At 47.9% G+C, this 27,831-nt stretch overlaps 3 protein-coding genes and 1 long non-coding RNA gene across 12 annotated transcripts in view; 2 read left to right on the top strand and 2 right to left on the bottom strand.

Annotated features, from left to right (window-relative positions):
• The window catches only part of LOC118534485 (zinc finger protein 75D), a 31,478-nt gene extending 20,304 nt beyond the window's left edge, over positions 1–11,174 (top strand). For 6 of the 8 annotated variants that reach the window (XM_078074913.1, XM_078074912.1, XM_078074911.1 and 3 more), the window contains one exon: positions 3,575–4,208. In XM_078074913.1, coding sequence (XP_077931039.1) covers positions 3,575–3,717 — 143 coding nt within the window. In that variant the 3' untranslated portion in view covers positions 3,718–4,208. Of the gene's footprint in view, positions 1–3,574; positions 4,217–10,902 lie in introns of those variants that run through there. The other 2 variants (XM_078074914.1, XM_078074915.1) reach the window with 2 other exon arrangements.
• The window catches only part of LOC118534687 (uncharacterized), a 32,588-nt gene extending 7,516 nt beyond the window's left edge, over positions 1–25,072 (bottom strand). Inside the window, exon 1 of the long non-coding RNA XR_013448935.1 lies at positions 24,633–25,072. This is a non-coding gene — a long non-coding RNA (uncharacterized LOC118534687). The remainder of the gene's footprint in view (positions 1–24,632) is intronic.
• On the bottom strand, positions 15,657–16,839 carry LOC144382300 (uncharacterized; the record flags this gene model as incomplete). Its single annotated transcript, XM_078074934.1, is given in 2 exon segments — positions 15,657–16,115; positions 16,117–16,839. Coding segments are annotated over 2 exon segments (948 nt in total), but the record flags the coding sequence as incomplete, so codon positions are not given.
• A 105-nt stretch (positions 25,073–25,177) lies between the features above and the next one.
• The window catches only part of LOC118534641 (zinc finger protein 75D), a 33,110-nt gene continuing 30,456 nt past the window's right edge, over positions 25,178–27,831 (top strand). Inside the window, exons 1-2 of one of the 2 annotated variants that reach the window (XM_078074918.1) lie at positions 25,178–26,371; positions 27,320–27,512. In XM_078074918.1, coding sequence (XP_077931044.1) covers positions 26,252–26,371; positions 27,320–27,512 — 313 coding nt within the window. In that variant the 5' untranslated portion in view covers positions 25,178–26,251. Of the gene's footprint in view, positions 26,372–27,319; positions 27,513–27,831 lie in introns of those variants that run through there. The other variant, XM_078074917.1, reaches the window with a different exon arrangement.

Raw genomic sequence — 27,831 nt, 5'->3', positions numbered from 1 at the left:
CTCACCTGAATGGAGTCTCTGGAGTGCTCTCAAGTAGGAAGGCTGAGCCTTTGTTCACACTTTGTGTTTCCAGGGTTGTTTGCAAAACGTATTTGGACAAAAGTGTATTATTGTTACTAAATCTTGTCCACGTTTGTCACCTTTATCATTTCTTTCTTGTGTGGGTTTAGTGGGGAGCAAGGCTGGAGTACTCTTGAAGCGTCTGCCGTGTGGCTTATGTGCAGTGTTTCCTGCATGTGTGAATTCCCCAGTGGGCAGTGGTACCAGGCTATTGTGAAATGTTTTCTGCAGCCCAACGTTTTTGAGGTTTTTCTCCTGTGACCCACCCGACCCACCACATCTGAGAACCCCTGCACTTCACTTTAAAGCAGTCACCCCATTTCTCATGAGAGGGATCAAGCACGTTGTGTTTCAGATTTAGCTAAACTGTCAGAGTTGCTTCTCACTTCCATCACAGTAGGACGATGACTGGAGTTGCACTGATCTTGACACTAACACGAAAGTTAGTGGGTGGCTCAGTTGGTTATGCCTCTGACTCTTGATTTTGGCTCAGATCAAGATCCCGGGGTTGTGAGATAGATCCCCGGGTCAGGCTCCACATTGGGCATGGAGCCTGCTTAAGATTCTCTCTCTCCCTCAGCCCCTCCCCCCTTCCTCTAAAAAAATCAAAACAACATTAAGCTTTATAGTATTTGGATACTCTGCACCTAAGTGAAAACTTAAGAATGCTTACTTTTGAATTTTTTAGACCAATGGATGGATTTCCAAAATCATAATTTTCACACTAAGAATTTGTCCATTTTGTGTATAAACAACTGAACAGTGTCAAAGCATTTAAAGAAAAAAAGTGAAGGATCTTTAATATTCACAAATATAAAAAATATGCTTCAGTTTAGAAAGAGTTTCTTAAAAAAATTATGTTAATAGCTTAAGGAATAATGGCTTACAGGGATGAGTTCAGAAAACATGCTTAAATGTTTCCTTCATCCTTTATGGTGAGGGAGCATTAGCCAGCATCATAGCTACTTGTCCTCCTTAAAGGAAAAAATTTGTATTTCCATTCTTATTTTTTTAGTTAAATGGCACTTCTACAGTATCATTTTTACAATCTCTCCAATGTTCCTATTCTAAGATTCAGGGATAAAATTCCTCTTCCCTTGATCAAATACCTTAATCTTTCTGACTGGAGACATTTTCATTTTATTTCTCCTCTGACTTCATCCTTCTAAACAAAGCTTGTTTTGTGGTTTACTTGCCCCACCACCTCAATGTTATTCTACACTGAAAACCCTATTTCCCATTCTGATCAAGTCAGGAAAGAGTAAGTTAGAAATTCCATGCAAGATAGTCAGGCACAAACTGAGCTCTCAAGAGTATAACTCTCAACCATCTTCCAAAAAAATTAAACACTTAAAACACATCTAGTCCTCTCTACCAGGATCAAAAATTTAGGATTACACTTTTTTTTTTAATTTTCATTTTTCTTTATTGCTCAGGCTACAAAGCATACCGAGAACACAAAGTCACAAATGGGGAGTGCTTGCAGCTCAGGACCAATTTTCGTGATAGGAGGCAGCCAACCCCAATTCCTGATGCGATAGCTAATCCACAAGTGACTACTTGTGGAGTATTGTGAAATTAGGGGAGGAATCGGCAGAAAACCGGGCAAAGGTGGGCAATTACAACATCTGGGATTGTCTTTCAGAAGCAAGTCTTGGCTGCTTTTCTCAATATTCTGAACAATTCAGGAGGGAGGAGACTGACTGACTGCTTTGGGACATGAAAGCATCATGGGGATCATCCTAAACATCAGATGGCACATGTGTTCATATTCCATTCCCAGTAGTGAATCACTTTGTCAGTGACACAAAGTCAAAAACTGGGAAAGACGCAATTAAATATGAGGCAAAGCCCTTCATTCTTTGACATGAAGGGCTTTGAAGTTCTATTTCCAGAGTTCCAGAAGAAAAGTATGTTTGGTGTCTTACTCAGTTGGAAATTTGAAAAATGAAAAAAACAACCAGACCAATTTTAAGTTTCCGGAACCTAAGTAAATGAAAGATGCCCAGCATATAAATATGCTAGTCTGGTCAGTGGATTTAAATGAATTTAAGGGCACACCATATAGAGCCTTTCACAGAGTCTATCTAGAACCATAATGTGCCTCATAATGTAGTGAAGTCTGTATGAATACCTGAATCAAAGGACCAAATTTTGAACCTGCCAATGCAGGGAGTCAATTATTTTCCTGTCTTCACAGCCCTGAGGTTCAATTCCATTGCCATGGTTAGGAGATGTCGCAATAAAGGAGTTGGTGAGAAATAGGAATTGAAAAGTGAGTTTGGCTTGGTGAGCTTACGCTCTAGCATATGGGCTCTAAATTACAGAATGATTTGCAAGCTCCATTAAACATTTGGTGAAGAGGTCCAGTTTATTTGACTATATCACCCATAGCTAACTTTATTAGTACTTACCATGTGTTAGGTAATTATCTAACCTCTTTATCAGAATCAATTCATTTACTCCTCACAACAACCTATACTGTTCCCATTTTAAGATGAGCACATTGGAGCACAGGAGGAAACTTGCTCAAGAGTACATAGTGGAGGCCTGGGAATCAAACCCAAATACTCTTGACTGTGAAGGTTGTGCTTTTTTCAAAAAACAGTTTTTCTTTTTTGAAATAATGAAGAAGTTACAGAAAAATTGAAAGCATAATACAAAGGACTTTTCCCCTCTGAATCATTTGAGAGTACATTGACAACTTGATACTCTGTCCTCCAAATATCATGTGTATCTCCAAAAAACAGGAACATTCCCCTATGGGACCACAATATAGCCATCAAAATTACTAAATGAACATTAACACATGATAGCTAATCCTCAAACTCCATTCAGCTTTTGCTAGTTGTCCCAGTAAAGTCTTTCATAGCAAGAAGATTTTGTTAAGATTTATACATGCATTTAGTTGTCACATCTCATTTTTTTAATATTTTCTTTTTAAATAATCTGTACACCCAACATGGGGATTGAACTCACAACTCACAATTGCATGCTCTTCTGACTGAACCAACCAGGCGCCCTGTCACATCTTTGTCAGTCTGACATGGTTCCTCAGTCTTCTGTTGGCATTCATAATTCTGACACTTTGAAGATCATTAGCCAGTTATTTTATTGAACATCCCTCAGTTTGGGTTTTATGCTTCCTCTTAATTCGATTCAAGTCTTGCCTCTCTGGCAGGAATACCACAGCAGTGATGTTGCCTTCTCATTGTATCCTATCAGATGTTGCTATGGACTAAATTGTGTCGTTCCCCCCCACCCAATTCATTGAAGCCCTAGTCCCCAGTGTGATTATATTTGAATATATGGCCTTTAGGAGTTAATTAGGGTTTGGTAGGCACCTAATACAATAAAATTGGTGACCTTATAAAAAGGGGAAGAAAAGGAGAGCTCTTTCTCCACACCCACTCAGAGAAAATGCCATGTGTGAACAAAGTGTTCATCTGCAAGCCAGGAAAGAGCTCTCACCATAAACTGAATCCTCCCACAACATTTATCTTTGACTTTCCAGCCTACAGAAACGTGGGAAAATACTTACCTGTTGAAGTCACCCACTCTATGGTATTTTGTTATGGCAGCCTGAGCAGACAAAGACAGGTGATGTATATTTCAATTTGTCCCATTGTTAATGATATTACTTGGATCACTAAGTGAAGGTGGCGTCTACTAGGCTTTTCCTGTATTTCATCTATTTTTATTTATTTTCTAATTAACTTTAATGGGGAAGTAATTTGAAACTAGGTAAATATCCTGTTACTAACGAAACTCAATTTATTCATTTATCTACATGTTACAGAATCAAGGTTTCTTATTTTATCCAATGGTTTATAATCTGTTAATATTGTCTGCTATTTGATCATTGAGAGCCTATTCAAATTTTTGTTTTTTCTGACTTTTCCCTATATTCTTTCAGCACTTTTTTGCTTTCTAGCACCACAGGATATTCCATGCTTATCTTGTATTATCCCTGCCCCAGCCCACCCATTTCTCTCAAATGGTATTTAGAAGCCCCTTTCTGGACACCAAGTGTCTCCATTACTACTGGTAAGGTAATATACATCTCAAAGACAGTATATTAACTTCTTTTGTTTTTCTGGTGGGAGAAGTAGATCGAGACAAGGAGAGTGAAGACATTGAATTTAAAAAAGGAGGCTTTTACAAACTGAGGGTTGCTGGAGTGGGGGGTGGGGTGGGAGGGATGGGGTGACTGGGTGATGGACACTGGGGAGGGTATGTGTTCTGGTAAGCGCTGTGAATTGTGCAAGACTGTTGAATCTCAGATCTGTACCTCTGAAACAAATAATGCAATATATGTTAAGAAAGAAAAAAAGAAGAAGAAGAATGTAGCAGGAGGGGAAGAATGAAGGGGGGGAAATCGGAGGGGGAGAAGAACCATGAGAGATGATGGACTCTGAAAAACAAACTGAGGGTTCTAGAGGGGAGGGGGGTGGGAGGATGGGTTAGCCTGGTGATGGGTATTGAGGAGGGCACGTTCTGCATGGAGCACTGGGTGTTATGCACAAACAATGAATCATGGAACACTATATCTAAAACTAATGATGTAATGTATGGGGATTAACATAACAATAAAAAAATTAAAAATAAATTAAAAAGGAGGCTTTTAATACAGAAGATGCTCAGATGCCATAAACATGATGTCAGGCAAAAACTAAAAAGACAATCAGTGGGTGAACCCCTGTAAAAGCCATGTCCAATAATGAGAAGGGAATACTACCTGATTTTGATTTTAGTTTTCTGTGCTACAGTTCCATTATTCTCAGGCACCAGGGAAGCCTCATATGAACCCTGTTTTGAAAAACAAGAGTACTGTGCCCCAAGCTTTGCATGCAGCGAGAAGCAGACAAGAAAGAGTGGAAGCAGCGTGGAGAAACAGTTAACAAAGGGCCAGTTGTGAAAGGTGGAAAGACTCAGAGCTGTACAGAGAACAAAATGACAAATGACAACCAGGAAAAGGCGTTCCTAGAGAATCTGAGAAATACTTGAGGTCTAAATTTCTAATTGTAAGAAACAATTTGTTAATCATCTATCAAAATATACCAAATTTCATTAGGAATCAGGGTTTCAAATTAAAGCCACATGAAATATTATCTTATTCCTTCTGATTGGTAGTAATTTAAAAGACTGACAATGCCAAGAGATGACAATGATATGAAACACCAGGAACTTTTATTTATTTATTTTTAAGATTTTATTTATTTGAGAGAGAGAGAGCAGGGAGGAGGGGCAGAGGGAGAGAGAGAAGCAGTCTCCCCACTGAACAAGGAGCCTGACGCGGGGCTGGATCCCAGGACCCTGGGATCATGACCTGAGCCGAAGGAAGACACTTAACTGACTGAGCCACCCAGGTGCCCCAAAACACCAGGAACTTTTAAATACTGCCTGCGGTATTTGGCATTATTTAGTAAATTTGAGGATGTGCATACCAATGACTTATTTCCCTGTGGCATACCCTGGAGAAAGTCTTTTATTTTTTTTATATTTTAAAAAGATTTTATTTATTTATTTGACAGAGAGAGCGAGAAAGCACAAGGAGAGGCAGAAGCAGGTTCCCCACTGAGCAGGGAGCCCGAAACGCAGGGCTTGATCCCAGGACCTTGGGATCATGACCCTAGCCGAAGGCAGATGCTTAACAATCTAAGCCACCCAGGTGCCCCAAAAGTCTTTTAAAAATACATCTATTTGGGTGCCTGGGTGGCTTAGTCATTAAGTGTCTGCCTTCGGCTCAGGTCATGATCCCAGAGTCCTGGGATCAAGCCCTGCATCGGGCTCCCTGTTTGGCAGGAAGCCTGCTTCTCCCTCTCCCACTCCCCCTGCTTGTGTTCCCTCTCTCACTGTGTCTCTCTCTGTCAAATAATAAATAAAATCTTTTAAAAAATACATCTATTTACATATAATGTTCACAACAGCATTGTTTGTAAAAGAAGACCAAAATAGCCCAAATGTTCACTAACAGAAGAATAGATGAATGAATATGGTAGTCGTACAGTGGAATACTATACAGCAATAAAAATAACATAGAGCTACATGCATCAACGTGGATGTGTATCACAAATGAGATGTCTAGTGAAAAGTTGCAGAAAAATGTGAAACAAAAACATCCTACAGCCATGCAAGAAGAAGCTTCATGTCATTATTTGGATAATAAAAAATATGGTAATCCCAGAAAGCTAGGGAACTTGGAGACATACACAAATATGCCATAAGATTATAGTTGATTTTTATTTTTTTTCCTTTTTTTTTGTCCTGGCCCTCAACTCCACTGAGACCATTCTCTTAGCAGTGATAACCTTGGCCACACATTGTTATCTGTTGGCTTTCCACCATGCTGTGGTCAAGCAGTGATACGACTGCTTGAAGTTGGCAACTCTGGCCCTGCGTAATGTTTTTGAGAACTCCCTAGTTCACATGCCTGCCACATTACAGCTGTCCCTCTGTGAAAAGCAGAGGGACAGTTGACCACTTCCTTTATGAGGTGCCTGCCTAGATAAAGTTACATGTGTCCATAAACATTTCAAAAGTTCAATGTCTTTGTGAACACAGTCACCTTCCTACAATCATACTTCCTTTCTCCATGGGATTGGTCCTTGTGTCCTTGTTAACTATATCTACATTACAGAAGTTGGCCAAGGATCTACTAAGCCACGGACAGAGAGAAGCAAAGGCTTAGGAACCCAAGGGTCCCACCTGGTGGTGCAGGAATTTTCTTTGGGATAGTTACCTCTGACTAAATCTCACCTAGAATAGCTACTTGGTCAGACCAATTTCCTTATCTTTATCCTGTTCGTAACATAGTTACACCCATACTCCACTTTCTCATCCACAGCCTAAGGAACAAGGACCTTAAGGGTGCACCAAAGAAGATTTTAGGAGGCTGAGGAGGCACGTAACTGGGGTTACAGAGAAGCACTGCTATGCCATTGTTTCCCCCCCCCTCCCCAAATCAGACTCTTATGTCTCTCCTTCCTGTTAGTGTAGTGGTCCAGTTACACTGCCCTGTGAATAGAGAGGCATCAAGAAACCTTCAAAAGTTCATGACACTAGGAGCCAAGAGCCTTGGGCATTTTGGTATACTGTGCAAATGAAATATGGTAACCAATGGATCTGATCTCTCCAGCACTCCCTTTCATCATATGTAAAATGAATAGAATAGCCAGCAGGAACATGGTAAGGATCAAATAGATAACGTATGTGGGAGTGTTTAGTGAAAACCGTTCATGTTATTTTTAATCAAAGTGGAATGTTTTCCAAGGGAGGTTTATTAGTCTATTTCATATCCCACCTCCCTCCGTTTATATCTTGATGGAGGGCTACTCCTTCAGTGTGTTAACTACCGTCTTCATAAATGATGAATGGATAAAGGGGCCAGAAAACACTGACAGATCACTATTCTTACCCTCACACTCAACATCCCAATCCATCAGCTCCCTCTTCAAAACAAATCCAGAATATCCCAATCTAGAATAATACAAAAACATACGTGAAAATTAGGAAAGTGTTTTGCTATACATCAAAGAAGAAATGATTGAGGATTGAATATATTCTGGTACATGACTAAACGCAGAAGCTTTAAAAAAAAATGAAGTCATTATACTGAAACAGAAAAAAATCGAGATAAATAGGCAAAATTGCATATGAAGGTACAAAAAGATATACACACAAGTAACAGTTATTTCCTCTGTAAAGAGAGTGCAGCTTGGGAAATAGGAATCGAGAGAATTCCTTTTAATATGAGAATGATTTGCGGTACTCACGGAATTTTTGAAAAATGAAACGGAAGAAAACACTGGATTGGAAGCTAGTTCTAGCCCTACTTCTGTCATGGCAGTCACTTAAAAACGGTCTTGGTTTCTACTTCTGGAGGATGAAAAAGGTAATACTACTGACTTTATAGGATTGTTGTCAGGATTACGTAGTATGGACGTGTTTACAACTGTGCCTAGCACACCAACAGCGTGCCGGTCTGACTACTGTCGCTGTCACATCCGTAAAATCCTCTGAGCAACACCAGGGTTGGAAAGAGAACCCATTCAAGTCAAGAAGCGGAAGCGCCTGGCCAAGAGAAGAGCAGTAACCAATAGGAGAGAGTTAACAAACGCCATAGCCCGGCCCCCGTTTTCTTAACTACCCTGATTGGTCCTAGGGTATGACGCCAAGAAGATCCTGTCGATTCACTGGTTATGAGGGCTGTCGATTAGCGAAGGAAGAAACCAGAGAAACAGAAAGGTCCTTTAGGCATCGCTTGCGTGCTCCGCCCAGCTCGTTTCCGGCTGAGCCTGGCGCAAGCGTCCGTCCTTCTGGGCGTCCCGGCATACCCCGCGGCTATTTCTGGCCCAGCGCATTGGAAAAGATGGTGGGGCTAGTGAGTGACCCCTGTGAAGCCGACTTTTCCTGTTGGGAAGGTCCTGAGTGCTGCGGCTCCTCACTCTACCCTCCCGGGACGCGAAGACACCGAGGGCCGTGTGCCGGGACCTCGCCCCTGTGGGGAGGAGGTGGCCAGCGCGCCACCCGTCTCCCTTCGGGGCACCCGTCCGTGCATTTCCCCCTGGAGAGACCTTTGAAAGGTTACGAACCTCTTGCCCTTGCGATTTACGCCGATGAAGCACTTGTTCACTGAGGGCTATTGCCTCAGAAGAGCACTCAGACACTCCCCTTGCCCTCAGAGAGCTCCCAAACAGGTGATCAAAACCCACCAGAAACATCCTGGTATTAGGTGGAGTTACGATAAGGCGCTTTGAGAGTGAGTAAGAGACAGGGCTGAGGAGTTCAGAGCATTCGGAGGCTTCAAGAAGGCGGTGGTGGTGGTGCCAGTACTCATCCTGTGGGGTGCTTGCCTTTCGATGGTGCTCTCCTTGAGGACATAAAAGTATCCATCTTTTTACATTTCTAGGCTCAGGTGCCCTTCCTCCCCTGGTTGGGAGGGTTGGAGACCTGCAGCCTCTTGTGTTCAGTGAATCGGACCCTGAGAAGAGTAGTTTAGGCAGAAGTCAGTGGGTCAAGGCACTAAGGCTTGAAATCCCAGAGCCTGTTTGTTCCAGGACCTGAGACTGGATCGCCTGTGCTGGTTGGAGAATATACATGGAGGAGTGGGCAGTGAAGCTGGAGTGGTAGATTGGGTCTTGAATGCCGAGGACAGCCTTGTAAGCTTGGAGATCTTGGCTTATTTCAGTGGCAACAGGAAGTCTCCAGGGCTTTGGAAGAGACTAGTTAGACAATTGGATTAGATATATGGAAAGTCAGGAAGTCCAGATCTGCTCTGTAGGAAGACTAGGTGGAGAGATGAAGACTTTTATACCAGCCTGGTCTAATGACTTGTCCCTAGACAAGGGTTTCCAACCAAGGACGATTTTGCCCCCAAAAGGATTTGGTAACAATGGAGCCAATTTTGTGGTCACACCTCAGGGTTGCTCATGACCTCTAGTGGGTGGAGGCCAAGGATGCAGCTACATGTCTCCTATAATGCATGGAACATCCCCGCCCCCCCCCCCCCACCAACCCACCTATCCACAATAAATGCCTGTGTGGCCCAAGATACCAGTAGTGCTGAGGTTCAGCAATCCTGTTTAGAATGTTAGTAGTGGAAATGGAGGGAAGACAGATGTCAGAGACATCTCAAACAGACCTGTTCAGTTTTGTCTCCTTTTGTATTCTTTATAATGCTAAGTACTTTTTTTTAAGATTTTATTTATTTAATTTATTTATTTTAAGATTTTATTTATTTATTTATAAGAGAGAGAGAGTGAGAGCACAAGTAGTCAGAGAGGCAGGCAGAGGGAGAGGGAGAAACAGACTCCACTGAGCAGGGAGCCCGACATGGGGCTCGATCCCAGGACCCCGGGATCATGACCTGAGCCGAAGGCAGCCGCTTAACCAAATGAGCCACCCAGGTGCCCCAATGCCTAAGTACTTGACAATTAGGCAATTAATCAGATCTGATGACCCCAGTCTTCCTTGTATTTTATTTTACTTTTTTTTTTAAGATTTTATTTTTTATTTATTTGACAGAGACACAGTGAGAGAGGGAACACAAGCAGGGGGAGAGGAAGAAGCAGGCTGCCCGCCGAGCAGGGAGCCCGATGTGGGACTCGATCCCAGGACCCTGGGATCATGACCTGAGCTGAAGACAGACGCTTAACCGACTGAGCCACCCAGGCGCCCCGTCTTCCTTGTATTTTATCACCCATTCATTTATTTGTCAAATAGTTAAATGCACCAAACAGTATTGGAGGTGCTATGATTCCATCATGACCAAACCAATTCCTGCTCTCCCAAGAGCCTTAAATTTTTGCAGGGGAATCACATTGAATCTATAAATACATGTCAGGTGGTGAGATACGCCATGAAGAAATTCCTGTTAGATGGAGTTTCTCTTACTACCACACACCCTTTACTCTGCACCTTCTAATTGCCAAGCACAGAACTAGAGGCTTTACAAATAGCATTTCTAATCTTTTTCTCATTCCTGCAATATAGGTACTGTTATCCTCAGATATGAAAAAGAGACTTAGAGAAGATGCATAATTTGGCCCAAATCCGTTAGTGTGGAGTGAAGCAGGGACTGGAAACCAGATCCACCTGTGGTCCAAGGCAGTGCTATTTCCATTAGGTGTCACTCTGTCTTATGCCCCCTGAAGAGATCTGTACTTTTTTTTCCTACACTTAATGAAAATGAAGTAGATATGAAGTCTCACATTCACCACTTTCTCTTTCCAGAGCGCAGTTTTTATTGGAGAGGCCTACCTGGAGGTGATCTTCAAAGTTGTAGGAACTGTCCAGCATCTGTTGGGGGTGAATTCCTCTTTATTGCTCACATTCTCTCAGGCGGCTGATGGCAGATCCTGACCTCTTTAAGGGGTTGGCAAGTTGAAGATGTCCTCCCAGCTCTTCAGACTGCAGTTACCAGCAAGTGCTCAGCCTCATGAGGTCTTCAGTCAGCTCTGGGAGGCCTGCTGTGGATGGCAGCGCCCAAGATGCATCAAAGAAGATTCTGGAGCTGAAGCAATTCCTGACCATTCTGCACAGGGACATCCAACCCTGGGTGAGGGCGTGTCATCCAGAAAGCCCTGAGAAGGCAATGACCTTGGTGCAGGATTTGGAGTGAGAACCTGGGAGACCAAGGTATGGTGAAAAGGGGAGTATGTAAAGAGAAAGTGAGACCAGGTTGTGGAGGGCCTGAAAGTGGAGAAACTTGATTTTTCTGCTGCTGCTTAAGCGCTTGTTTATTTTCCTGATGGGCATTGGTGCTAGCTTTCCCACGAGGTCAGGCTGTCTCCCCCCCGTGCAGGAAGGATGGTGGGTGGAGAGTGAGGTTGGACCCTCACAGTCACTGAACTTCCAGTAGGTCCCTGTCCCCAAGGATGAAGGAAGGGCGATAGTTGTCCCCTATAAGTGAACTGAAATGTTCTGTTCTGCAGGTGTATTCACCTGAGCAAGCTCTGTGGGGAGAATCTTCTGCCTCTTAAACAGGCCTGCTCTATGGTGCAGGAATTGCAATGTCCAGCAAGCTCTGAGAACTTTGGCTGTGTCCTCAGTGTCTGGGTCACACCCCTCCCTCAAACAGACTAATGTAACTGATTTTCTGCTCAGGAGAGGGCCAGAGTGAGACCAGCTGGGGGCTGAGAGCAGTGCGGCAAGGTGTCAGAGCTGCAGGGCTCTGCATGGGGGCTGCCACGGCCCTCCCTGCACTGCCCTGAGCAGACAGGACTCTGAAGTGCTCTCTGCCACTGTCCATTGTGACCCTGGGTTCCTGACTCTTCTGTTCTGCCCTGCCACACATACCGCACTCCTCATTTACGTTTTTAGCTCTGGCTCTCCAGCAATGTCTATACCTATACCTTTCTTCCCTGAGCCCATATGATGATCTGCCTGGGGGAGGTAAGGTATTTTTGCCAGGTGATGGTGTGTGTGCTCCCAAGAAGAGCCAGCAATTCTGCAGTTCTGTGAGGACTTGCAAAGCTTCTCTTGGAGCCCACAAAGCCCATGCACAGAGATTTTCCCAAGAGAAGAGCCAGAAGTCACATTCAGACCATGGAGCCTTCAAAGGGAACCCAATTATTTTAAGAAAATGGTGAGAATCAGAGTCTCAGGCTGGAAATGGGAGAGGTAGGATCAGGGATGAGAATTTGTCACTGTCTGTGACATCATAGATGTGACCTTGTAGTTGTGTCTTGCCCTGAATTGGGAACAGAGAGCTACTGAATTGGTGTGCAGGTGTCAGGTTGAGACAGCTCAGTTCCATATGTAGGCTTCACGGTTCCCTCTGGTCGTCTCCTCAAAAGGCTCATTCCATGATAGTTCTGAGCAGGGTCATGTATGAACCAGTCTGTGTCTTGGGGCATTTGTGGTGCCTTTTTGTCACCCAAGGAGAGTGTCTGATCTTAGTATAGACTGATAAAGTTTTCTGAACAGGTATATGGGAGCTAGTTCAGCATGGACAGAGGGGTGATCTATCAGAAGACACCACCTGGGGGAAAGCGGGTGTGGGACACATCTCTACTTAGAAGACCCCATTTGGACATGTCAGGTGGCTTGTCAGTTGAAAAAGAAGGAAAATACAGGTAAAATGATTGAGAGCCCAGCTTTTAGCAGAGGCTAGGAAGCCAAGGAGAGGGAGACTGTGGGTGAGTGTATGAGGCCCCATCGTCCTTGGCCAACCCCAGAAACCACAGTGAGTAAGGCAGCCCACATGGGATATGTCTGCTTACTGCTTCCTGTATCTGAGTATAAAGTCTTGACCCTAAAGCCAATCCAACCAGGGATTCCAATGGACAATGCTTGTTGCTAAGCATGGATGCCCTCCAATGGATAATACCTTGATGGTAAGAGGGACTGTGTAAGCATGCTTGTAACAGATGAGATCTCTCCTTTAGCCTTTTCCACCTTGAGGCTGTAAAAGCTTCTTAGGCGCCATGTCTAATCTCTCCTGTACTACCTAGCTCTTACTCTGGTGCCCCAGGCACTGTGGCACATCTGGGAGAGTTGGTGGTAGTAGGTGTGACAGGAATCCTAAGCTGTGCCTGCATACTCGGGGGGGGGGGGCAGGTCTCTGGCACCACAAGACTAGTCTGATGGTACTAACATGCAGTAGAAGGTGTGTGTCCTGAGGTTCCACAGAAAGTGTTGACCAGACAGGTTGTGGGAGTGAAACACTGAAGTAATTAAAGGTTTTGGAATTGACATGACCCACATTCAAAATCCAGCTCCGTGCGCTGAATCTCTATGCACATCACCTAACCTGTGATAGCAGTGTCCATTGGGCCTCCCAGGAAACCCTTGCAATACTCAGTGTATCTCAAACTTCTGCAAAATCTCCAGAGGTGCCAAAAGAATGGCCAAATCCACAGAGCATGTCTGAGCCACATCCTCCATCTGCCAGAGCAGGGCTGCACAAAGTTCACTCTTGGAGGTGTGACACTTACTACAGGGACTTAGGTTACTTGCTAGGGTCCTGTGTTCTCCACGAATAATGATTGCTCAGTCCTCACTGTCTGCCAGGAAGCCAGCCAAGGATGAATACCAGGACTATGAGGCTGGAGCTAAAATAGGGAAAGCAGAGAATTGCGTGTGATGAGATCAGCAGTGAAATGGGCACACTCCAGCCGAGGGTCCCAGGATTCCCCAGGCTGTTCCTGCACTGGCTGGTAGGGTAGTCCCTTCACAGGAGAGGCTGAGAAGAGGTGCCCAGGGGCTGGGCTTGGGCTGAGTTCCTTTCTCTGCCCAGCAGACTGGAGCATGAAGCAGTTTGGAGGGTGGAGGCAGCCCCCACTTCCAACAAGGCAAGCAGTCAGCAGTTGCCCCCAACTCCCTGGCCGTGGCACCCCAGGAGTGGGAGGAGCCTGCTACAGAGGCCTCCCTGGACACCTCCATTCCTTGTTTCCATTGACTTCCACTGGTTCCCTCATTAAGCAAATCCAGCTCTTTGAGCGGGTATCCAAAGCCCTTCCCTAACTGATCCACCCTGGGCTGTGTCTCTGTTTCCCACCATGAGGTCCAGTGAAGTCAGCTGTCCCAGACATGGCACAGTGAAACCCCTCTGTTTGCCTTCACGCGGGCTGTAGAAAGATGTTATTTTTTCCCTCTGTGTACAGCAGAGTTAAGCCTGGGTCTCTGGGAACTGACCTGCCTAGGCTGTTGTGAGGGTCATGCTCAGGGACAGTGTGTGCAGGGAAATGAGCCCGGGCAAGGCTCAACTGGGGGAAACACTGACATAGATTCTTAGGACTTGCCTTCCTTACCTTTCTTCCCCCAAATTAAAACTTTTAAAATTTCTTTTATTTTTTGGTTTTGAAGTAGAACATTTTTCTTTGTTCTTGTTTAATTCTTCAAAAAGACTGAAGCAGAGACCATGACATTTGCTTTCACCATAATTAGACAAGGTACTAACAGCTTGTATGCACAGGCCAGGAACCAGGATGACGTGCCCATCTTTTACCACGTTTTATCCATGGAAATTTCACAGAAGGTTAAATATCTCTTCAGAATTAATATGATTTAGATTGGATTTTAGTGCTCTTGACACCCCATTCCTTTCTCCTGCACCCCTGAGTTTTCCTTACACCTGTGATGTCCCTCTCAGTGAGTGTGCAACCCTCCCCAACCCAATTCTCCTGCTCCTCTGTATGTTCTCCACCGCCACAGGCTCTACCCTTGGATCATTTTGGGACCCTGTGGGCCTCCGCATGAGGATAAAGTTTCTTTCTTTTTTTTTTTTTTTTAAAGGTTTTATTTATTTGACAGAGAGAAAGACAGCCAGAAAGGGAACACAAGCAGGGGGAGTAGGAGAGGGAGAAGCAGCCTTCCCGCGGAGCAGGGAGCCTGATGTGGGGCTCAATCCCAGGACCCTGGGATCATGACCTGAGCTGAAGGCAGATGCTTAATGACTGAGCCACCCAGGCGCCCCGAGGATAAAGTTTCTAATGCAGAAAATTAGCACCAAGGGCCAAAAGAGTGGAGGGAGAAACACCTTTATTTTCATTAGGAATAGTAATGCTTATAAACCTGTTGAAACCATTAAATGTAAGACACAAGAAACCAGGAACCTGGGTGGGGGTGATCTAAAGGAGAAATCTTAGAAAGAGGAACCCAGATGTCACACTTGCTCTGAGATTAAGTCACTTAGAGTAGTGGTACCCTGTGGCTTAAGCTGTCCCTCCTGCTTTGCTGTCTCTTCTGGGTGACTGGAGTACAGAGCAGTGACCTACTCTGAGGTAGACGTACCAGAGAGCAGGTGCCTAGAGGTCATTATTGGTTTAGGATACATCGAGGCCATTCACTTCTAGATGTGCTTCCCATGAGCCCGGAAAATTTCTTCTCTGACCTGCCCCAGGAACAGTTCCCAGGCCACTAGCCACCCATTCTCTTTTCAGAACAAGGTTACCCTAGTTTCCTGGCAGGACTTTGGATCCTGTGCTCAAAGCAGATGGAAGTCCACGGTGACACAGGACTGGGGGTCACAGGCAGACCTAGAAAGAGAGCTCAGGGGGCACCTGGGTGGCTCAGTTGGTTAAGCGATTGCCTTCGGCTCAGGTCATGATCCTGGAGTCCTGGGATCGAGTCCTGCATTGGGCTCCCTGCTCAGCAGGGAGTCTGCTTCTCCCTCTGACCCTCCCCCCCCATACTTTATCTCATTCTCTCTCTCAAATAAATAAATAAAGTCTAAAAAAAAAAAAAAAAAGAAATAAAGAGAGCTCAGCACTCTAATGCTGATTCCTAGTCCCGCTGTGGTTCTTGAGATCCACTTGTAGGTCTCTTGCTGAGCCACGGACTGGCTGGCAGAAGCCTCCACAAGCCGATGGAGCTCCAGGAGAGACTCAAACTAGGGAATTATCTGTTGGCTTTCCTACACCCTCGCAGCATGTGTCCCTTCTTGGGGTGTGAGTGTGTCTTCTGTGTGCCCCCTGATGGTGGATGAGGACGGGATTCTTGGGGAAGCTTTTCTCACTCCGAGGGCACTTGTACGGCTTCTCCCCAGTGTGTGTCTTCTGGTGGGCACAGCCGTGGGCGCCGTTGTTGAAGCTTTTCCCACAGTGCGCGTGGGGCGGAGGGGGGGCTCTGCCCAGTGTAGGCTCGCCAGTGAGCGCTGAACTGGGAGCTGTTGTTGAGTCTCTTCCCACAGACAGTGCACTGATAAGGCTTCTCGCCGGTGTGGGTCCTCTGGTGGACAATGAGGCTGGAGCTCTGGTTGAAGCTTTTCCCACATTCCCCACAGCAGTAGGGTCTCTCCCCCGTGTGCATCCTTAGGTGGGCAATGAGGTTGGAACGCTCACTGAAGCCTTTCCCACATTCACTGCACTTGTGAGGCTTCTCTCCTGTGTGGATTCTCTGTTGCTGAATGAGGTAAGAACCTTGGCTAAAGCTTTTCCCACACTGCTGGCACTTAGATGTTTTTTCCACTTTGGGGACTGGCTGGTGGTGACAGGGAGAGCCCTGAGAGTAGTCTCCCCCACTCGGGACACGCGCACAGGCGTTCTCCCCAGCACGGAGAGTCTGCTGACTCCTCTTGTCCTGGGACGGGGGTCTCCCCGCATGCTCCCCTGGAGAACGTCTACGTTGCCCTCTTGGCTCAGGCTCACCCTTCTGGCCTCTCTTGGGCTCGGGGTGCCAAAAAATTTCACTAGACTTTCTCCATAGGGCCTTCTTCACTTCTGCTTGCCCTGAATCATCCCATTTCTGATTCTCTGTTTTAGTTTTGTTCTTGATCTCAAGACCGGAGGGAACAGAAAGACACGGGAGTATGGAGAAAGAACAGAACAATGAGGAAAGTTACAGTTAAAGCACCATAAGGGAGAAATACCTAAATGGAATTCTTCAGGGGATTTAGCCTTCTGCTGAGTAATAGCCTCATTTCATTTTCCAGTTGTTGTATATTCAAGCTCCAAACCCTGTGGTCATGGGGAAAAAAACTCCTAGATTCCACCTACTGTTCTATACTGTCTCTTTCTTTTCTTTTTCTTTTTTCTTTTTTTAAAGATTTTATTTATTTATTTGACAAAGAGAGAAAGCAGGTGGAGCGGCAGGCAGAGGGAGAAGCAGGCTCCCCGCAGAGTGGGGAGCCCTATGCATGACTCGATCCCAGGACGCCGGGATCATGACCCGAACCAAAGGCAGACGCTCAACCGACTGAGCCACCCAGGTGCCCTCTTTCTTTCTTTTTTTAAGATTTTATTTGTTTATTTGAGAGAGAGAGAATGAGAGAGAGAGAGAGAGCACAAGAGGGGGGAGGGTCAGAGGGAGAAGCAGACTCCCTGCTAAGCAGGGAGCCCGATGTGGGACTCGATCCCGGGACTCCAGGATCATGACCTGAGCCGAAGGCAGTTGCTTAACCAACTGAGCCACCCAGGCGCCCTCCCTCTTTCTTTTTTTAAAAAGATCTTACTTATTTATTGGAGAAAGAGAGAAAGCAAATGTGTGCACCAGGGAGGGATAGGGAGAAACAGGTTCCCCACTAAGCAGGGAGCTCAATCCCAGGACCCCGGGATCATGACCTGAGCCAAAAGCAGATGCTTAACCACCTAAGCCACCCAGACACCCCTTAAATGGAATTCCTCACGGGATTCAGCTTTCTGCTAAGTACTAGCCTAGTTTCATTCTCCGATTGTAGTACTTTCAAGCTCCAAACCCTGTGCTCAAGGGAAAATTGCTCCTAGATTCCACCTACTGTCCTATACCATCTCTCTTTTTTTAAAATAGATTTTATTTATTTATTTGACCCCGAGAGAGTGTGTGCACAAGTAGGCAGAGCAGCAGGCAGAGGGAGAGGGAGAAGCAGGCTACCCGCTGAGCAGGGATCCTGACACGGGGCTGGATCCCAGGACCCGGGGATCACAACCTGAGCCGAAGGCAGACGCTTAACTGACTCAGCCACCCAGGCGCCCCATACTGTCTCTTTTTGGATGTTCAGATAGTGACACGTCTGAGGCCGAGAGGCCAGCTCTGTGTCATCTGCCAGTCTGTCTCCAGGCTTCACCTCAACTCTTGATGGCCTTGCCGCCGGCAGCTGAGTAACAACAGGCTGCCCTGAGCTTGGCTGAAATGAGAGGAAAGCGTGTTACCACAACGTGGCCAGCACACGCTCAGGCCAGGAAAGGAGGGTGGTGCTGGAGCAGGAGGGCAGGGGAGAGAGTCTGGGCCGGAGCCTATGGCAGCCTGAGGAAGCCGAGGAAGGGAGCTGCACAGGAAAAACGCCACGTACTCCGTGAAGGAGGCTGGCGGATGCGGACCTGGGCTCTGAAGGGCAAGGGGAAAGCCTCCACACCGAGAGCCGGCCTCCCGGGCCCGTGCCAGGCCGTCCATCAGGGCAGTGAGCACGCCAGCGGCAGAGGCAGCTCCCTCTTGATGGCTGGGCTGATGGCCACTGGGGGGATGTCCCTGTCCCTTGGCTGTCAGAGCCAAGAGCTCCACCAACTCTGTGTGGGAACAAGACTGGCAGGTCACATCTCCTACCTTCCCGGCCAGGATCCCGGACGTCCTGCTCATCCCCGGCTGCACCATCCGCCCGGGCCCCTTCTCCGACCTCTGTGGGCTCCCTCTCTGACAGAGAAGGGGCTGTGGAATATTTACCAAAGCTGCCCTTTTGTTTCTCTTTATCCTGAATCCCACTCATTTGTCCTAAGAGCCGATTCACGGTAAGTGTGATGCTCGCCTGTGTCCGCGGTGGGGGTATCCCTGAGGGAGTGCTCTAATGGTCTGACGCTCTGAACGGGCCCGCTGCCCCCCAAGGCCTGGGCACACAAGCACACTGGCGCCGTTCGAGTGCCCGCTGCCCCTCAGGTCGGTCTCCGCTGTGTGCGTGAGCACATGTGCGTTCGCGTCGCCCTTCCCACAGGCCGTGTCTCCCTCGCTGCGGGCTGTCCCCCAGTGCCATGCTCTACCTGCCACACTCTGTCCCCACTGCTTTCCATGTCTCGCCCCTCCCTTGTTCCCGCTCGCTGTCACACGTGCTGTCCACCCTGTCCTGAGCCCTCTGGTGTCTCGCTTTCCCTTTCTTGCAGTCTCTGTGTGTCGTGCCTGCTCTCAGACTCTTCGTCTTTATCTCCCTCCCTCCACCCAACAGTCTCCACTGCCTCTGTCTGTCTCCTCCTTTCTCGGGTCTTCCGGTCTGCGTCTCTCTCTGAACAAAGGAACACAGACAGTCTGGCCCTGAGGGAAGGGGCATCCTTACGCAGAGAGTGATCTTCGTCATTCTTCTGAGTGATGCCCCTGTAGAGGGCCCTCTGTGTAGGGCCATAGAGTGTCTGTCCTTCCTGACAGAGGGATATGGCTCTGTCCTCACACGTGACTGGTCCCTGTAACAACACCGGGGGCTGCTGCTGCCTATCAAGTAGCACCGCTCCAGCCTGGCGTGGGGCAGAGACAGGACCACTGGCACCAGATGCGGGCAAAGCAAGGCAGGGAGGTCAGGCCTCCGAGGGAAGCACCAGGGTGAGCACAGAGCCATGTGGAGACGCCAGATGGACAGACAGCAATGCAAGGGACGGCCAGTGGATGGACCTCATGATCTTTCTAACATCCCTGGTAAGAAGGGGCTTGGGGCGAAGAGTGAAATGGGAACCTCGGGAGACAACGGGCATCAAGCACAGCTCACCTGGGCCCCAGCTGCCCAGCACACAGTCTCCTGGTCTCGAAGACCCCTTTTCTGGGAAAGGTTCCTGGGGGCCTGCGCCATCAGCCAGGCTGAGGAGAAAACGGCCTCTGGTGGAGGGCGGCTGCCACAGAGCAGGGGCTGAGTGGGGTCACAGGCCAGCCGCGCTGGTAACGTGTCACAAACGCATATTCCTGGGCCCCACCTGCACCCACTGTATCTGAAGCTCTGGGGATGTGCCCGAACATGCCCCCCAGGTACGTCTGAGCCAGCGCCAGTGGCCCCTGGGTGGCGAGAAGCTCCTTTCGGCAGATTGCTGGCATAATAGCTGTTTATTTAAAAAAAGACTTGCTTCATTCTAAAGTAGTATATGCCCATTATAGAAAAAAAATGTTTCCTATGCACATTATAGATAAAGCTCCAGCCCCACCACCCAGAGATGACCCTAGTAGTCCTAAAAATACCACAGTAACTCAAGCCTTTCATTTTTTTCAGGCCAGCATAATATATTCTGTCCCAGAAATCCATCTGCAAGAATTCTAGTAAGGAAGGGGTTCATTTTTTTGACTTATTAACGGAACCTCAGGGGACACACACAAGTCTGTGATTCTGAGGAGTTTACAGTACTAGGGATCTGAACAGCCCGAAACCAGGGTGAGCAGCAGGAGTGGAACTGGGCACACGGTGAGTCCTGCCCCCCTTCACAGTCAACCCCAAAGCCTCAGAAACCCCACACTAGAGAGCCGTGATGTTCCCAGGGACTAAAAAGAAGTAAATGCTAAGATTTATACTGACATACTGATTGTTTCATCTGTAGAAAACATTACAGCAAATACACCTCTTAGACAATTTTCCACTTCATCAACAGAAGTTAGCCAACATACACAGTGTGAACATGTCATATTTTCCTATAGAATTTGGATTAAATAAAGAGCTGACTTTTTTTTTTTAAGATTTTTAATTTATTTATTTGACAGAGAGAGAGCACAAGCAGCGGTGTAGCAGAAAGAGGGAGAGGGAGAAGCAGGCTCCCTGCTGAGCAGGGAGCCCAATGCGGGGCTCGATCCCAGGACCCTGGGATCATGAACTGAGCCGAAGGCACCCGCTTAACCAACTGAGGAACCCAGGTGACACAAGAGCTGACTTTTAAAGGTTACAGAGCAGGCATGCCTGGCTGGCTCAGTCAGAAGAGCATGTGACTCTCGATCTTGAGGTTGTCAGTTCGAGCCCCATGTCGGGTGTCAAGGTTACTTAGATAAGTAAGATTCTAAAAATAAATAAAAGTTACTGAGCACCCTATAATGGAAGCTTTCAATTAAGCATAAAAGGCAGCCATAAAAGGCAGCAGTGGCTGTGGGCTGTCTTTAAATGTATGCAGCCACAGTGTTTCACTGGAAGACATGTATAAAGTCTGTCCCTGCAATGGATCATTCAGACATTAAAAGGAACGAAGTAGTAATACAGCCTTGAAACCTGCTCAATGAGGGAAGGCCGGCAAGTCATGTGTTGCAGGATACCCTTTCTAGAATTCACAGAAAATGCAAATCGAAAGAGAATGAGGAGTAACTTCCTAATTGGTACAGGGTTTCCTTTTTGGGGGTGAAAATGTTTTGGAACTGGGTAGAAGTGGTGATTGTACAGTACTGTGAATTTTCCCTTGGAGAGGCCGTGCCTGCTTCCTGCGTGCCCCGCGGTCCTTGTCCAGCACGTCAGCCTGCTCATTCCGGTAGAGCACTTATCCCAAAGTAGCTTTCTTCCTTTGCCTGTTGTCTGTTTCGCCCATGGAGTGTAGGCTCCTGCAGGCCAGGGACCACGCCTGTCATGTTCACTGTGAAATCCCCAACCAATACGTGGCACATGGCAGGCTCCTCAGAGCTACTTGTGTCTCTCAGAGCCACCTGCATCCCTTACGTCCCAAGCTTCTAACTGGTCCTTAGTGACCGAGGGGTGGTAGGGAGAGGCAGCTGGGCGTCCTGACACATGCTACCAACCTGCACTGCTCCCTGTCACCTCCACTTCTTGCTCACCTCTACTTCTTGCTCTGCCCTTCACATCCCAGACAGGTTTCAGGTAGCTCTTTTAACCCTTACATTCCTGTTAAGATCTTGGCTCTGAAATGGTGGGGGCCACAAGGGAGAGACCGTCCCCACAGAGAGAGGGCAAGGGGGCCTGGAGCAGGATGCCTACCAGCATGTAGGGGCTCCCGCTATTCACCTGTCCAGTCTCTAACTCCATACATGTGCTGCTGCTTGCCCTTCTGCGCTCCCTCCTAGGTGTTATTAATTATCCCAACCTCACGGATCCTTCATGAACCTCCTCAGCTTGGACCCTAATGTGTCCCCACCACACAGCTCTGCCTTCTCCACATTATGTCAACACCACTCTTCCCCCTGCTGCCCGAGGACATGTCTGCCTCCTCACTGGGGACACCGGCATCTCCCGTTCCAGTCATGCAGTCTCCGCACCCAGTGAGCTGCTTCCTGTTGAGCACAGAGGCGCTCAGTCTACAGCGTCCCTCTGACCCACACTCCTCCTTTACTCTGTGCCTCTCCCAGACTTGGGATTGGGATCTCAGTTGCTTTCTTCCCACCGATCTCCCACAACCAAAGCCATGTTCCTTCTCCTGTGCCTGTCACACCTCCCTTCTCCCAAAATGTACAAGATCGTCGCACTGACCAGATGTCAGACCTAGTCCCTAACTGGACAAGTGCATACTTTGTGAAACTCATCACTATCCCATACTGACCCCTTAATCCTGGCAGCAGGAGCAGCTCTAATACAACATTATTTTGTGTATAGCACATGGCATCTGCACTCAAGGAACCTTTCCACAAGAGACACTGGATTTTAATTCACCAACTCTAATTTTCCTGATTCCCTGGGTGAGGGATAGTCGTCCTTTCCCTGGCCTTCTGTTGGGAGCTATTCTGAGGTTTTACATTTGTATTAGGGACCCTAAACATTCACTGAATATATCAGTGTCTATGTTATTGTAGCAAATGAGAAATTCTCCCCATAGACGAAGGGCAGGGGACCACCCCAAGCTAGCTCATAGTTTCTGGTGGGTGACAGAGGGCTACTGTGCATTTCTCAACTTGGCTCCTCTCCACTAGCCAGATTCTAGTGCTTCTCACTTAGTTCTTCATAATGAAACTCACCAGGTTCTGAATGCCCTTCCTCACCTGTCGCCCAGACGTACTTTGTATATCCTCACCAAGAGCCGCTGCTTCCTCACCATTACTAGACACTGCTCACTCATGCACATCCCGATCTCAAGAGATTATGAAGCATGGAGGGGATCATGAAAGAATATGATTGTGAATAGGGTGTGGTGCAAATACAGACTAAGATCAAGCAGCTTTCTAAAAGGCAGTCATAACTAAGGGAATTATTCAGTGATAACTAATATAAATGGAAAAAGAAAAAAGCAAGAATTGGTTAGTCAGTAGCAGCACTGTTAACTCCAGCCAGTCACGCAGCAAAGCCACTCAGCCCGCTACTGCAGTTGTGTGGTAACTCAGAAAACTAAGTGCAGGTCTTTGCTGTCATCGCTTCCCAGCTGTACATTTCATCATTTTTCAAGCAGTACCAAGGCAGGGGAATGTGATTTCAAAATCACATTCCCCTGGCGGGGGATGATGGTGGGCTCCACAGCAAGGGAAAGGAACTCTGGCACAGACTTCAAACTAAAAAATCATTACTGGCCCTCATTCACTATTCAGTTTGTGCCTTCTTCTTGCTTTCACAGGGTCTCTTTTCCCACTTTTTCTCCCCCAAACACCTCTGTACCCATGTTATGATCAGGCCCTCCAGTACCATGCAAGGGCACCACTGGCAAAAATTCATTTGTTCACTTTAGTAAAGTTCCAAGTATATGCTCAGCCTTGGGCCTGATGGTGAGGATCTCAATGCTAAGAGCACTACTGTCCTCTGCTTCTGGAAGCCTGGAAAGAATTGCTTTTGAAGAAACTTAAGTCTCAACCTGACTCGGATTCCAAGGAAATGAACCTGCTCTGAAACCTATTCAAGTGACTTAGGCAGATGCTTATTCTTATCTCCCGTGTTTAATCCTTTGAGAAAGGATCAGAGAAGCATAACAGGATTCCACCTAAAAGCAAAAGTAATATAATGGCCTGGTACTGGTCTCCCATTTTCATTCCCACCTTCACCTTACTTCCAGATGAACTGCCCTGGAAAGAAGCTCCCTCAGAAAGCCTCCGGCGATGCTCCAGGATTTACTTTTATTAAATGCAGTCTCTTCACTGCCATGCAACGCACCCCGTGAGAGGGCTACTAGAACTTATTTTCTCACTGTTAAGTCTTCCTCCAAATGTAGCCCGATCACACTTAGTGAAAACGTATGGCGGATCTTCTCACACCCCAATCTTTTCCAGCTTTCCCTCTGCGTGGATGTGGCCCCACTCCGTGGTGCGGACAGACCAGGTTCAAGGTATTTGACCATTTCCCCAACCATAAGTCAACTCTGACTTCCTTGGACTCCCGCAGCGCTCAGCCTAGGCCTCCCGAGCTCTTCCTAGCCTGTGTAACTACTGACGGTCACGAAAATGCCCCGGTCCTTTGGCCAGATTCCTTGCAGCAAAGACTTTGACCTGTGCACTCTAGCCCTGCCTGCACGTAGTGGACCTAGTAAGTAACCCGTTGCCTGGCGAAGGCTGACGCTAGGAGAGCCCTGATGATTAGGAAGGAGACGCCGACAACCCGAAATGCCCGGATCCTGAGAAGCAGGGTTCACGAACTCTGGCAGAGACTGCAGGGGACACAAGATGGAAAGGGGGTTCCCATCATCCAGGGAGCATGCCGTGGCGGACGGAGCGGGAGCCAAGACTGCAGGGGACCTAAATCCCATACTAGGGGCCGCCGCCCGTCGCTCGTGGGACCCGGGCCGAGCCGCGCCTCCATGTCCCTGTCAAGGACACTACAAATGGGGCCCGTCTCAGCGGCTGAAACCTACCTCACCAGGAAAACGTGATCGCTGTGAGGGACGCGCGGCCCAGAGGAGGGAACAAGCCCTCGGGGGCCGCCGATCCCGACCGGGACGCAAGCCCCAGGAAGACCGAGGGCCCCGCGCGCGCAGGGGCGGCCCCCTCGCCGGGCGGGGCTCGGGGGATTAGGCGCAGCCAGCCGCCCGAAAGCCACGCAGGTACCAGCCGGTCGCGCAGCGCCTCCCGGAGCCGGGACGCGAGGCGGCGACAGCAGCTCGCCGAGCCGCGCAGGCCCCTCTAGGCCGCGGCGGGAAACGGGACACTCGGTAGCATTAACTCTTTCCGGCCGCCAGGGCGGCACCCGGCGGAAAGCCGCTTTGCCTCCGCGAGGCCGCGGCCCGCGGCACGGCTGCTCGAAGCCCCTCCCCGGAAGGGCGTCAGTCCGCTTCCGGCCGGAGCGCGGTGTTGGTTGGGGCCCGGGCAGCGACGCGGGCCTGAGGGCCGGTGCTGAGGACGGTCTTGCACGGGGCGGGGCCCGCCGCGGGGCGGAGGGCGGCGGCCTGCAGGTGAGCGGGTGGCAGGGGGAGCGGCGTCGGCCGCGGAGGTCCCGAGGGAGCCTGGCCGCCATTGTCCGTGGACCGCGGTGTTTCCAGGCCGGGCGGCGCCGCCTGACGGCGGAACCATTTCTGGAAGCCCCGCCGTCAGGCTCCGGAGGCCATCCTGTTGTCCGCCTTTGCGCAGCCGGCGTCGGGGCCTCGCTGGCCGGTGTTGCCGCGCGCCGGGGACCCGGGCGGTGCAGCCTCGGAGACGTCAGCCTTTGCTGGTACCCAAGCACGGCAAGCGTCCCGGTGCCCGCTGAGCCTGCTGGCAGCCGGCGGCCGGCCGTTTGGGAATACCGTGGCATCCTGGTCGACTTTGGGTGCCGTTCCTGCGGGCTCACGCCAGGGAAAGCGAGGTCCCGGGACTCTCCTCAGTCTCGCCTCGAGGTCTAAATGAGCGTCGAAGAAAGGGAAGGTGGGCCGAAGGGTCACTCTCAACACCACCAACTCTCCTTCTCTCCTCCTTTGCGACTTGGCCTGTGGATAAACGTTTTGTAAGCAAAGATCAGCTGTGATTTTTCTGGGTCAAGTAAAGAGATTTAAAAACACAGGAATGGATCTTGTGCACGGTGCCCTTTATGCTTCTTGCAGGGAAGTGTCAAACAAGAGTGTTGAGCATCTAGTTACTTAATCCGGGGATGCTGTCTGAGAAGAATAGGACTGCTTTTTCCCTAGTTACTTCCCTTCTTCTCTGGTCTCACTTCCGTGTCCCAGCTCTCCTGCCAGTATTCGTAGAGTGAAAAGGAGAATCTGGAATGTTCCACGCACTGAGGGTTTCCGTCTTCACAAGAGGATGAAGGGTCAGAGAAGTTGGACCCCCTTACTAGAGACAGAAGACTGGGATGACACGTTAAAATTTAAGAGGAACTCAGAATATTCTCCTGGTCTCCCTTGGTATGGGGAAGCTGGCATAGGAAGCACAGCAATGAAGTCTTTGGATAATCCCCAGGCTCCTTGCATCCAGAGGGTGTAAATGTTCTCAACTGTCTAACCTTTCTTGAATCATTATTTTTGCAAAGGCCAAGTCCTCAGTGGGCATTTGTCTATCAATGCGCTGTGCCTTATTTCAAGTGGATAAGAGAAGAAGAAAGGGTCTGGCAGTGGATTCTTTAAAAGGAAAGCAGGGGCACCTGGGTGGCTCAGTCGGTTATGTGGCTGCCTTGGGCCAGGTCATGATCTCAGGCTTTTGAGATTGAACCCCCTGTCAGGCTCCCTGCTCATCGGGGAGTCTGCTTCTCCCTCTGACCCTCCCCTCTCTCTTGCTCTCTCTCTCTCCCTCTCTCTCTCTCTCAGATAAATAGATAAAATCTTTTAAAAAAAAAAAAAGGTCAAATTAAAAAAAATAATAAAATGAAAGCAAGGCAGGAATTTTCCGTGCATTTTTCACCCATTATGAGTAGTGGGTAGTATATCCAGCTATTGAGGGCTGTCTTTTCCTGCTGCCCAGGACCCACACTGCCCAGCTCACAGGCATCTTAGCCCCAGTGTTCTCCCCGGGGAATCCCTTGCTTTTTTCCTTTTTGCCTTCTCACTTAAAAAAAAAAAAAAAAAAGTGGGTCGCCTAGGTGGCTCAGTTGGTTGGGCAACTGCCTTAGGCTCAGATAATGATCCCAGAGTCCTGGGATCAGGCCCTGCGTTCATGTGACTTTCTTACTGATGTGCACCTTTTTCTGCTGTCAGTGTTTTAGTAAGAAGATCCTTTTATTGATTTTATTCCAGGCCATACATGGTCTCAGTTGCCAAAAAGATGGTAATGGGTGAAAAGTAGAAGACAGGAAACCACTAAGGGAAGGTTCTAAGTCAAGGAGAAAACCTGTCAAGACAGCACGAGTATACGTAATCTATGCAACCCTGCTAGTCTGTGCTTTGCTGCATGCAGATGGGTGGGAGCAACTGTGTCTGAGAGCTAGCAGTTGCCACAACTTTTTTTCCCCCTAGGTTTTGTAGTTAATACCTTGTGGGAAATTGGTGGCCCAATATCTCCTTTCGTCTCTCAGTCATTTTTCTTAGTGTTTCATACTTCCTACCATCTGTACTCAGGTTTTTCCTCTTTCTACCACCAACGCCCTAACCAAAAGTAAGTTATCTGTTAATAGATGAAGATTATTTATTTCTAGGTTGCAAACCAAGAGCTTGGAAAAGAGGGCGTGCTCTTCAGACAAACTGTAGATGTCACAGGCTTCAAGAGGAAGGCATCAGAGTCACAGCCAGTGGACATGTCCCATGATGAATTTTGGACTATACACCAGGCGCTGCAAGAACAACTGAGCTGGAATTCTCGTAAGGAAACTGAGCCTGTATGTGAGACAGGTAGGGCAGGACATGATAATTATTATTTCCTAGGAACTGATAGGAATTTGTGCTATCAGAATGTTGTATTTTCTATATGTTGAGCAGTGTAGATCTATAAACAGACACGTTAGCAATTATCATGGTCCCCAGGTGTCAGTAGAGTAGACCAGTTGTGGGTGAAGTTGGACATTGGCCTGTGATACAGCAGTATCTATACCACTGAGCTCTGGTAGTAAGACCATGAGCTCTTCTTTAGAAAACTGGAGATAATAGGAGCCATCTCATTCTTATAAAATACAGAAGAAATTAAGATCAGAAATGGGTTATCAGTGGCAGA

Source organism: Halichoerus grypus, chromosome 6, assembly GCF_964656455.1.
Source record: "Halichoerus grypus chromosome 6, mHalGry1.hap1.1, whole genome shotgun sequence".
NCBI lineage: Eukaryota > Metazoa > Chordata > Mammalia > Carnivora > Phocidae > Halichoerus > Halichoerus grypus.
Note: the sequence above shows the minus strand (reverse complement) of the source record. Positions and strands in the feature narration are given on the sequence as shown.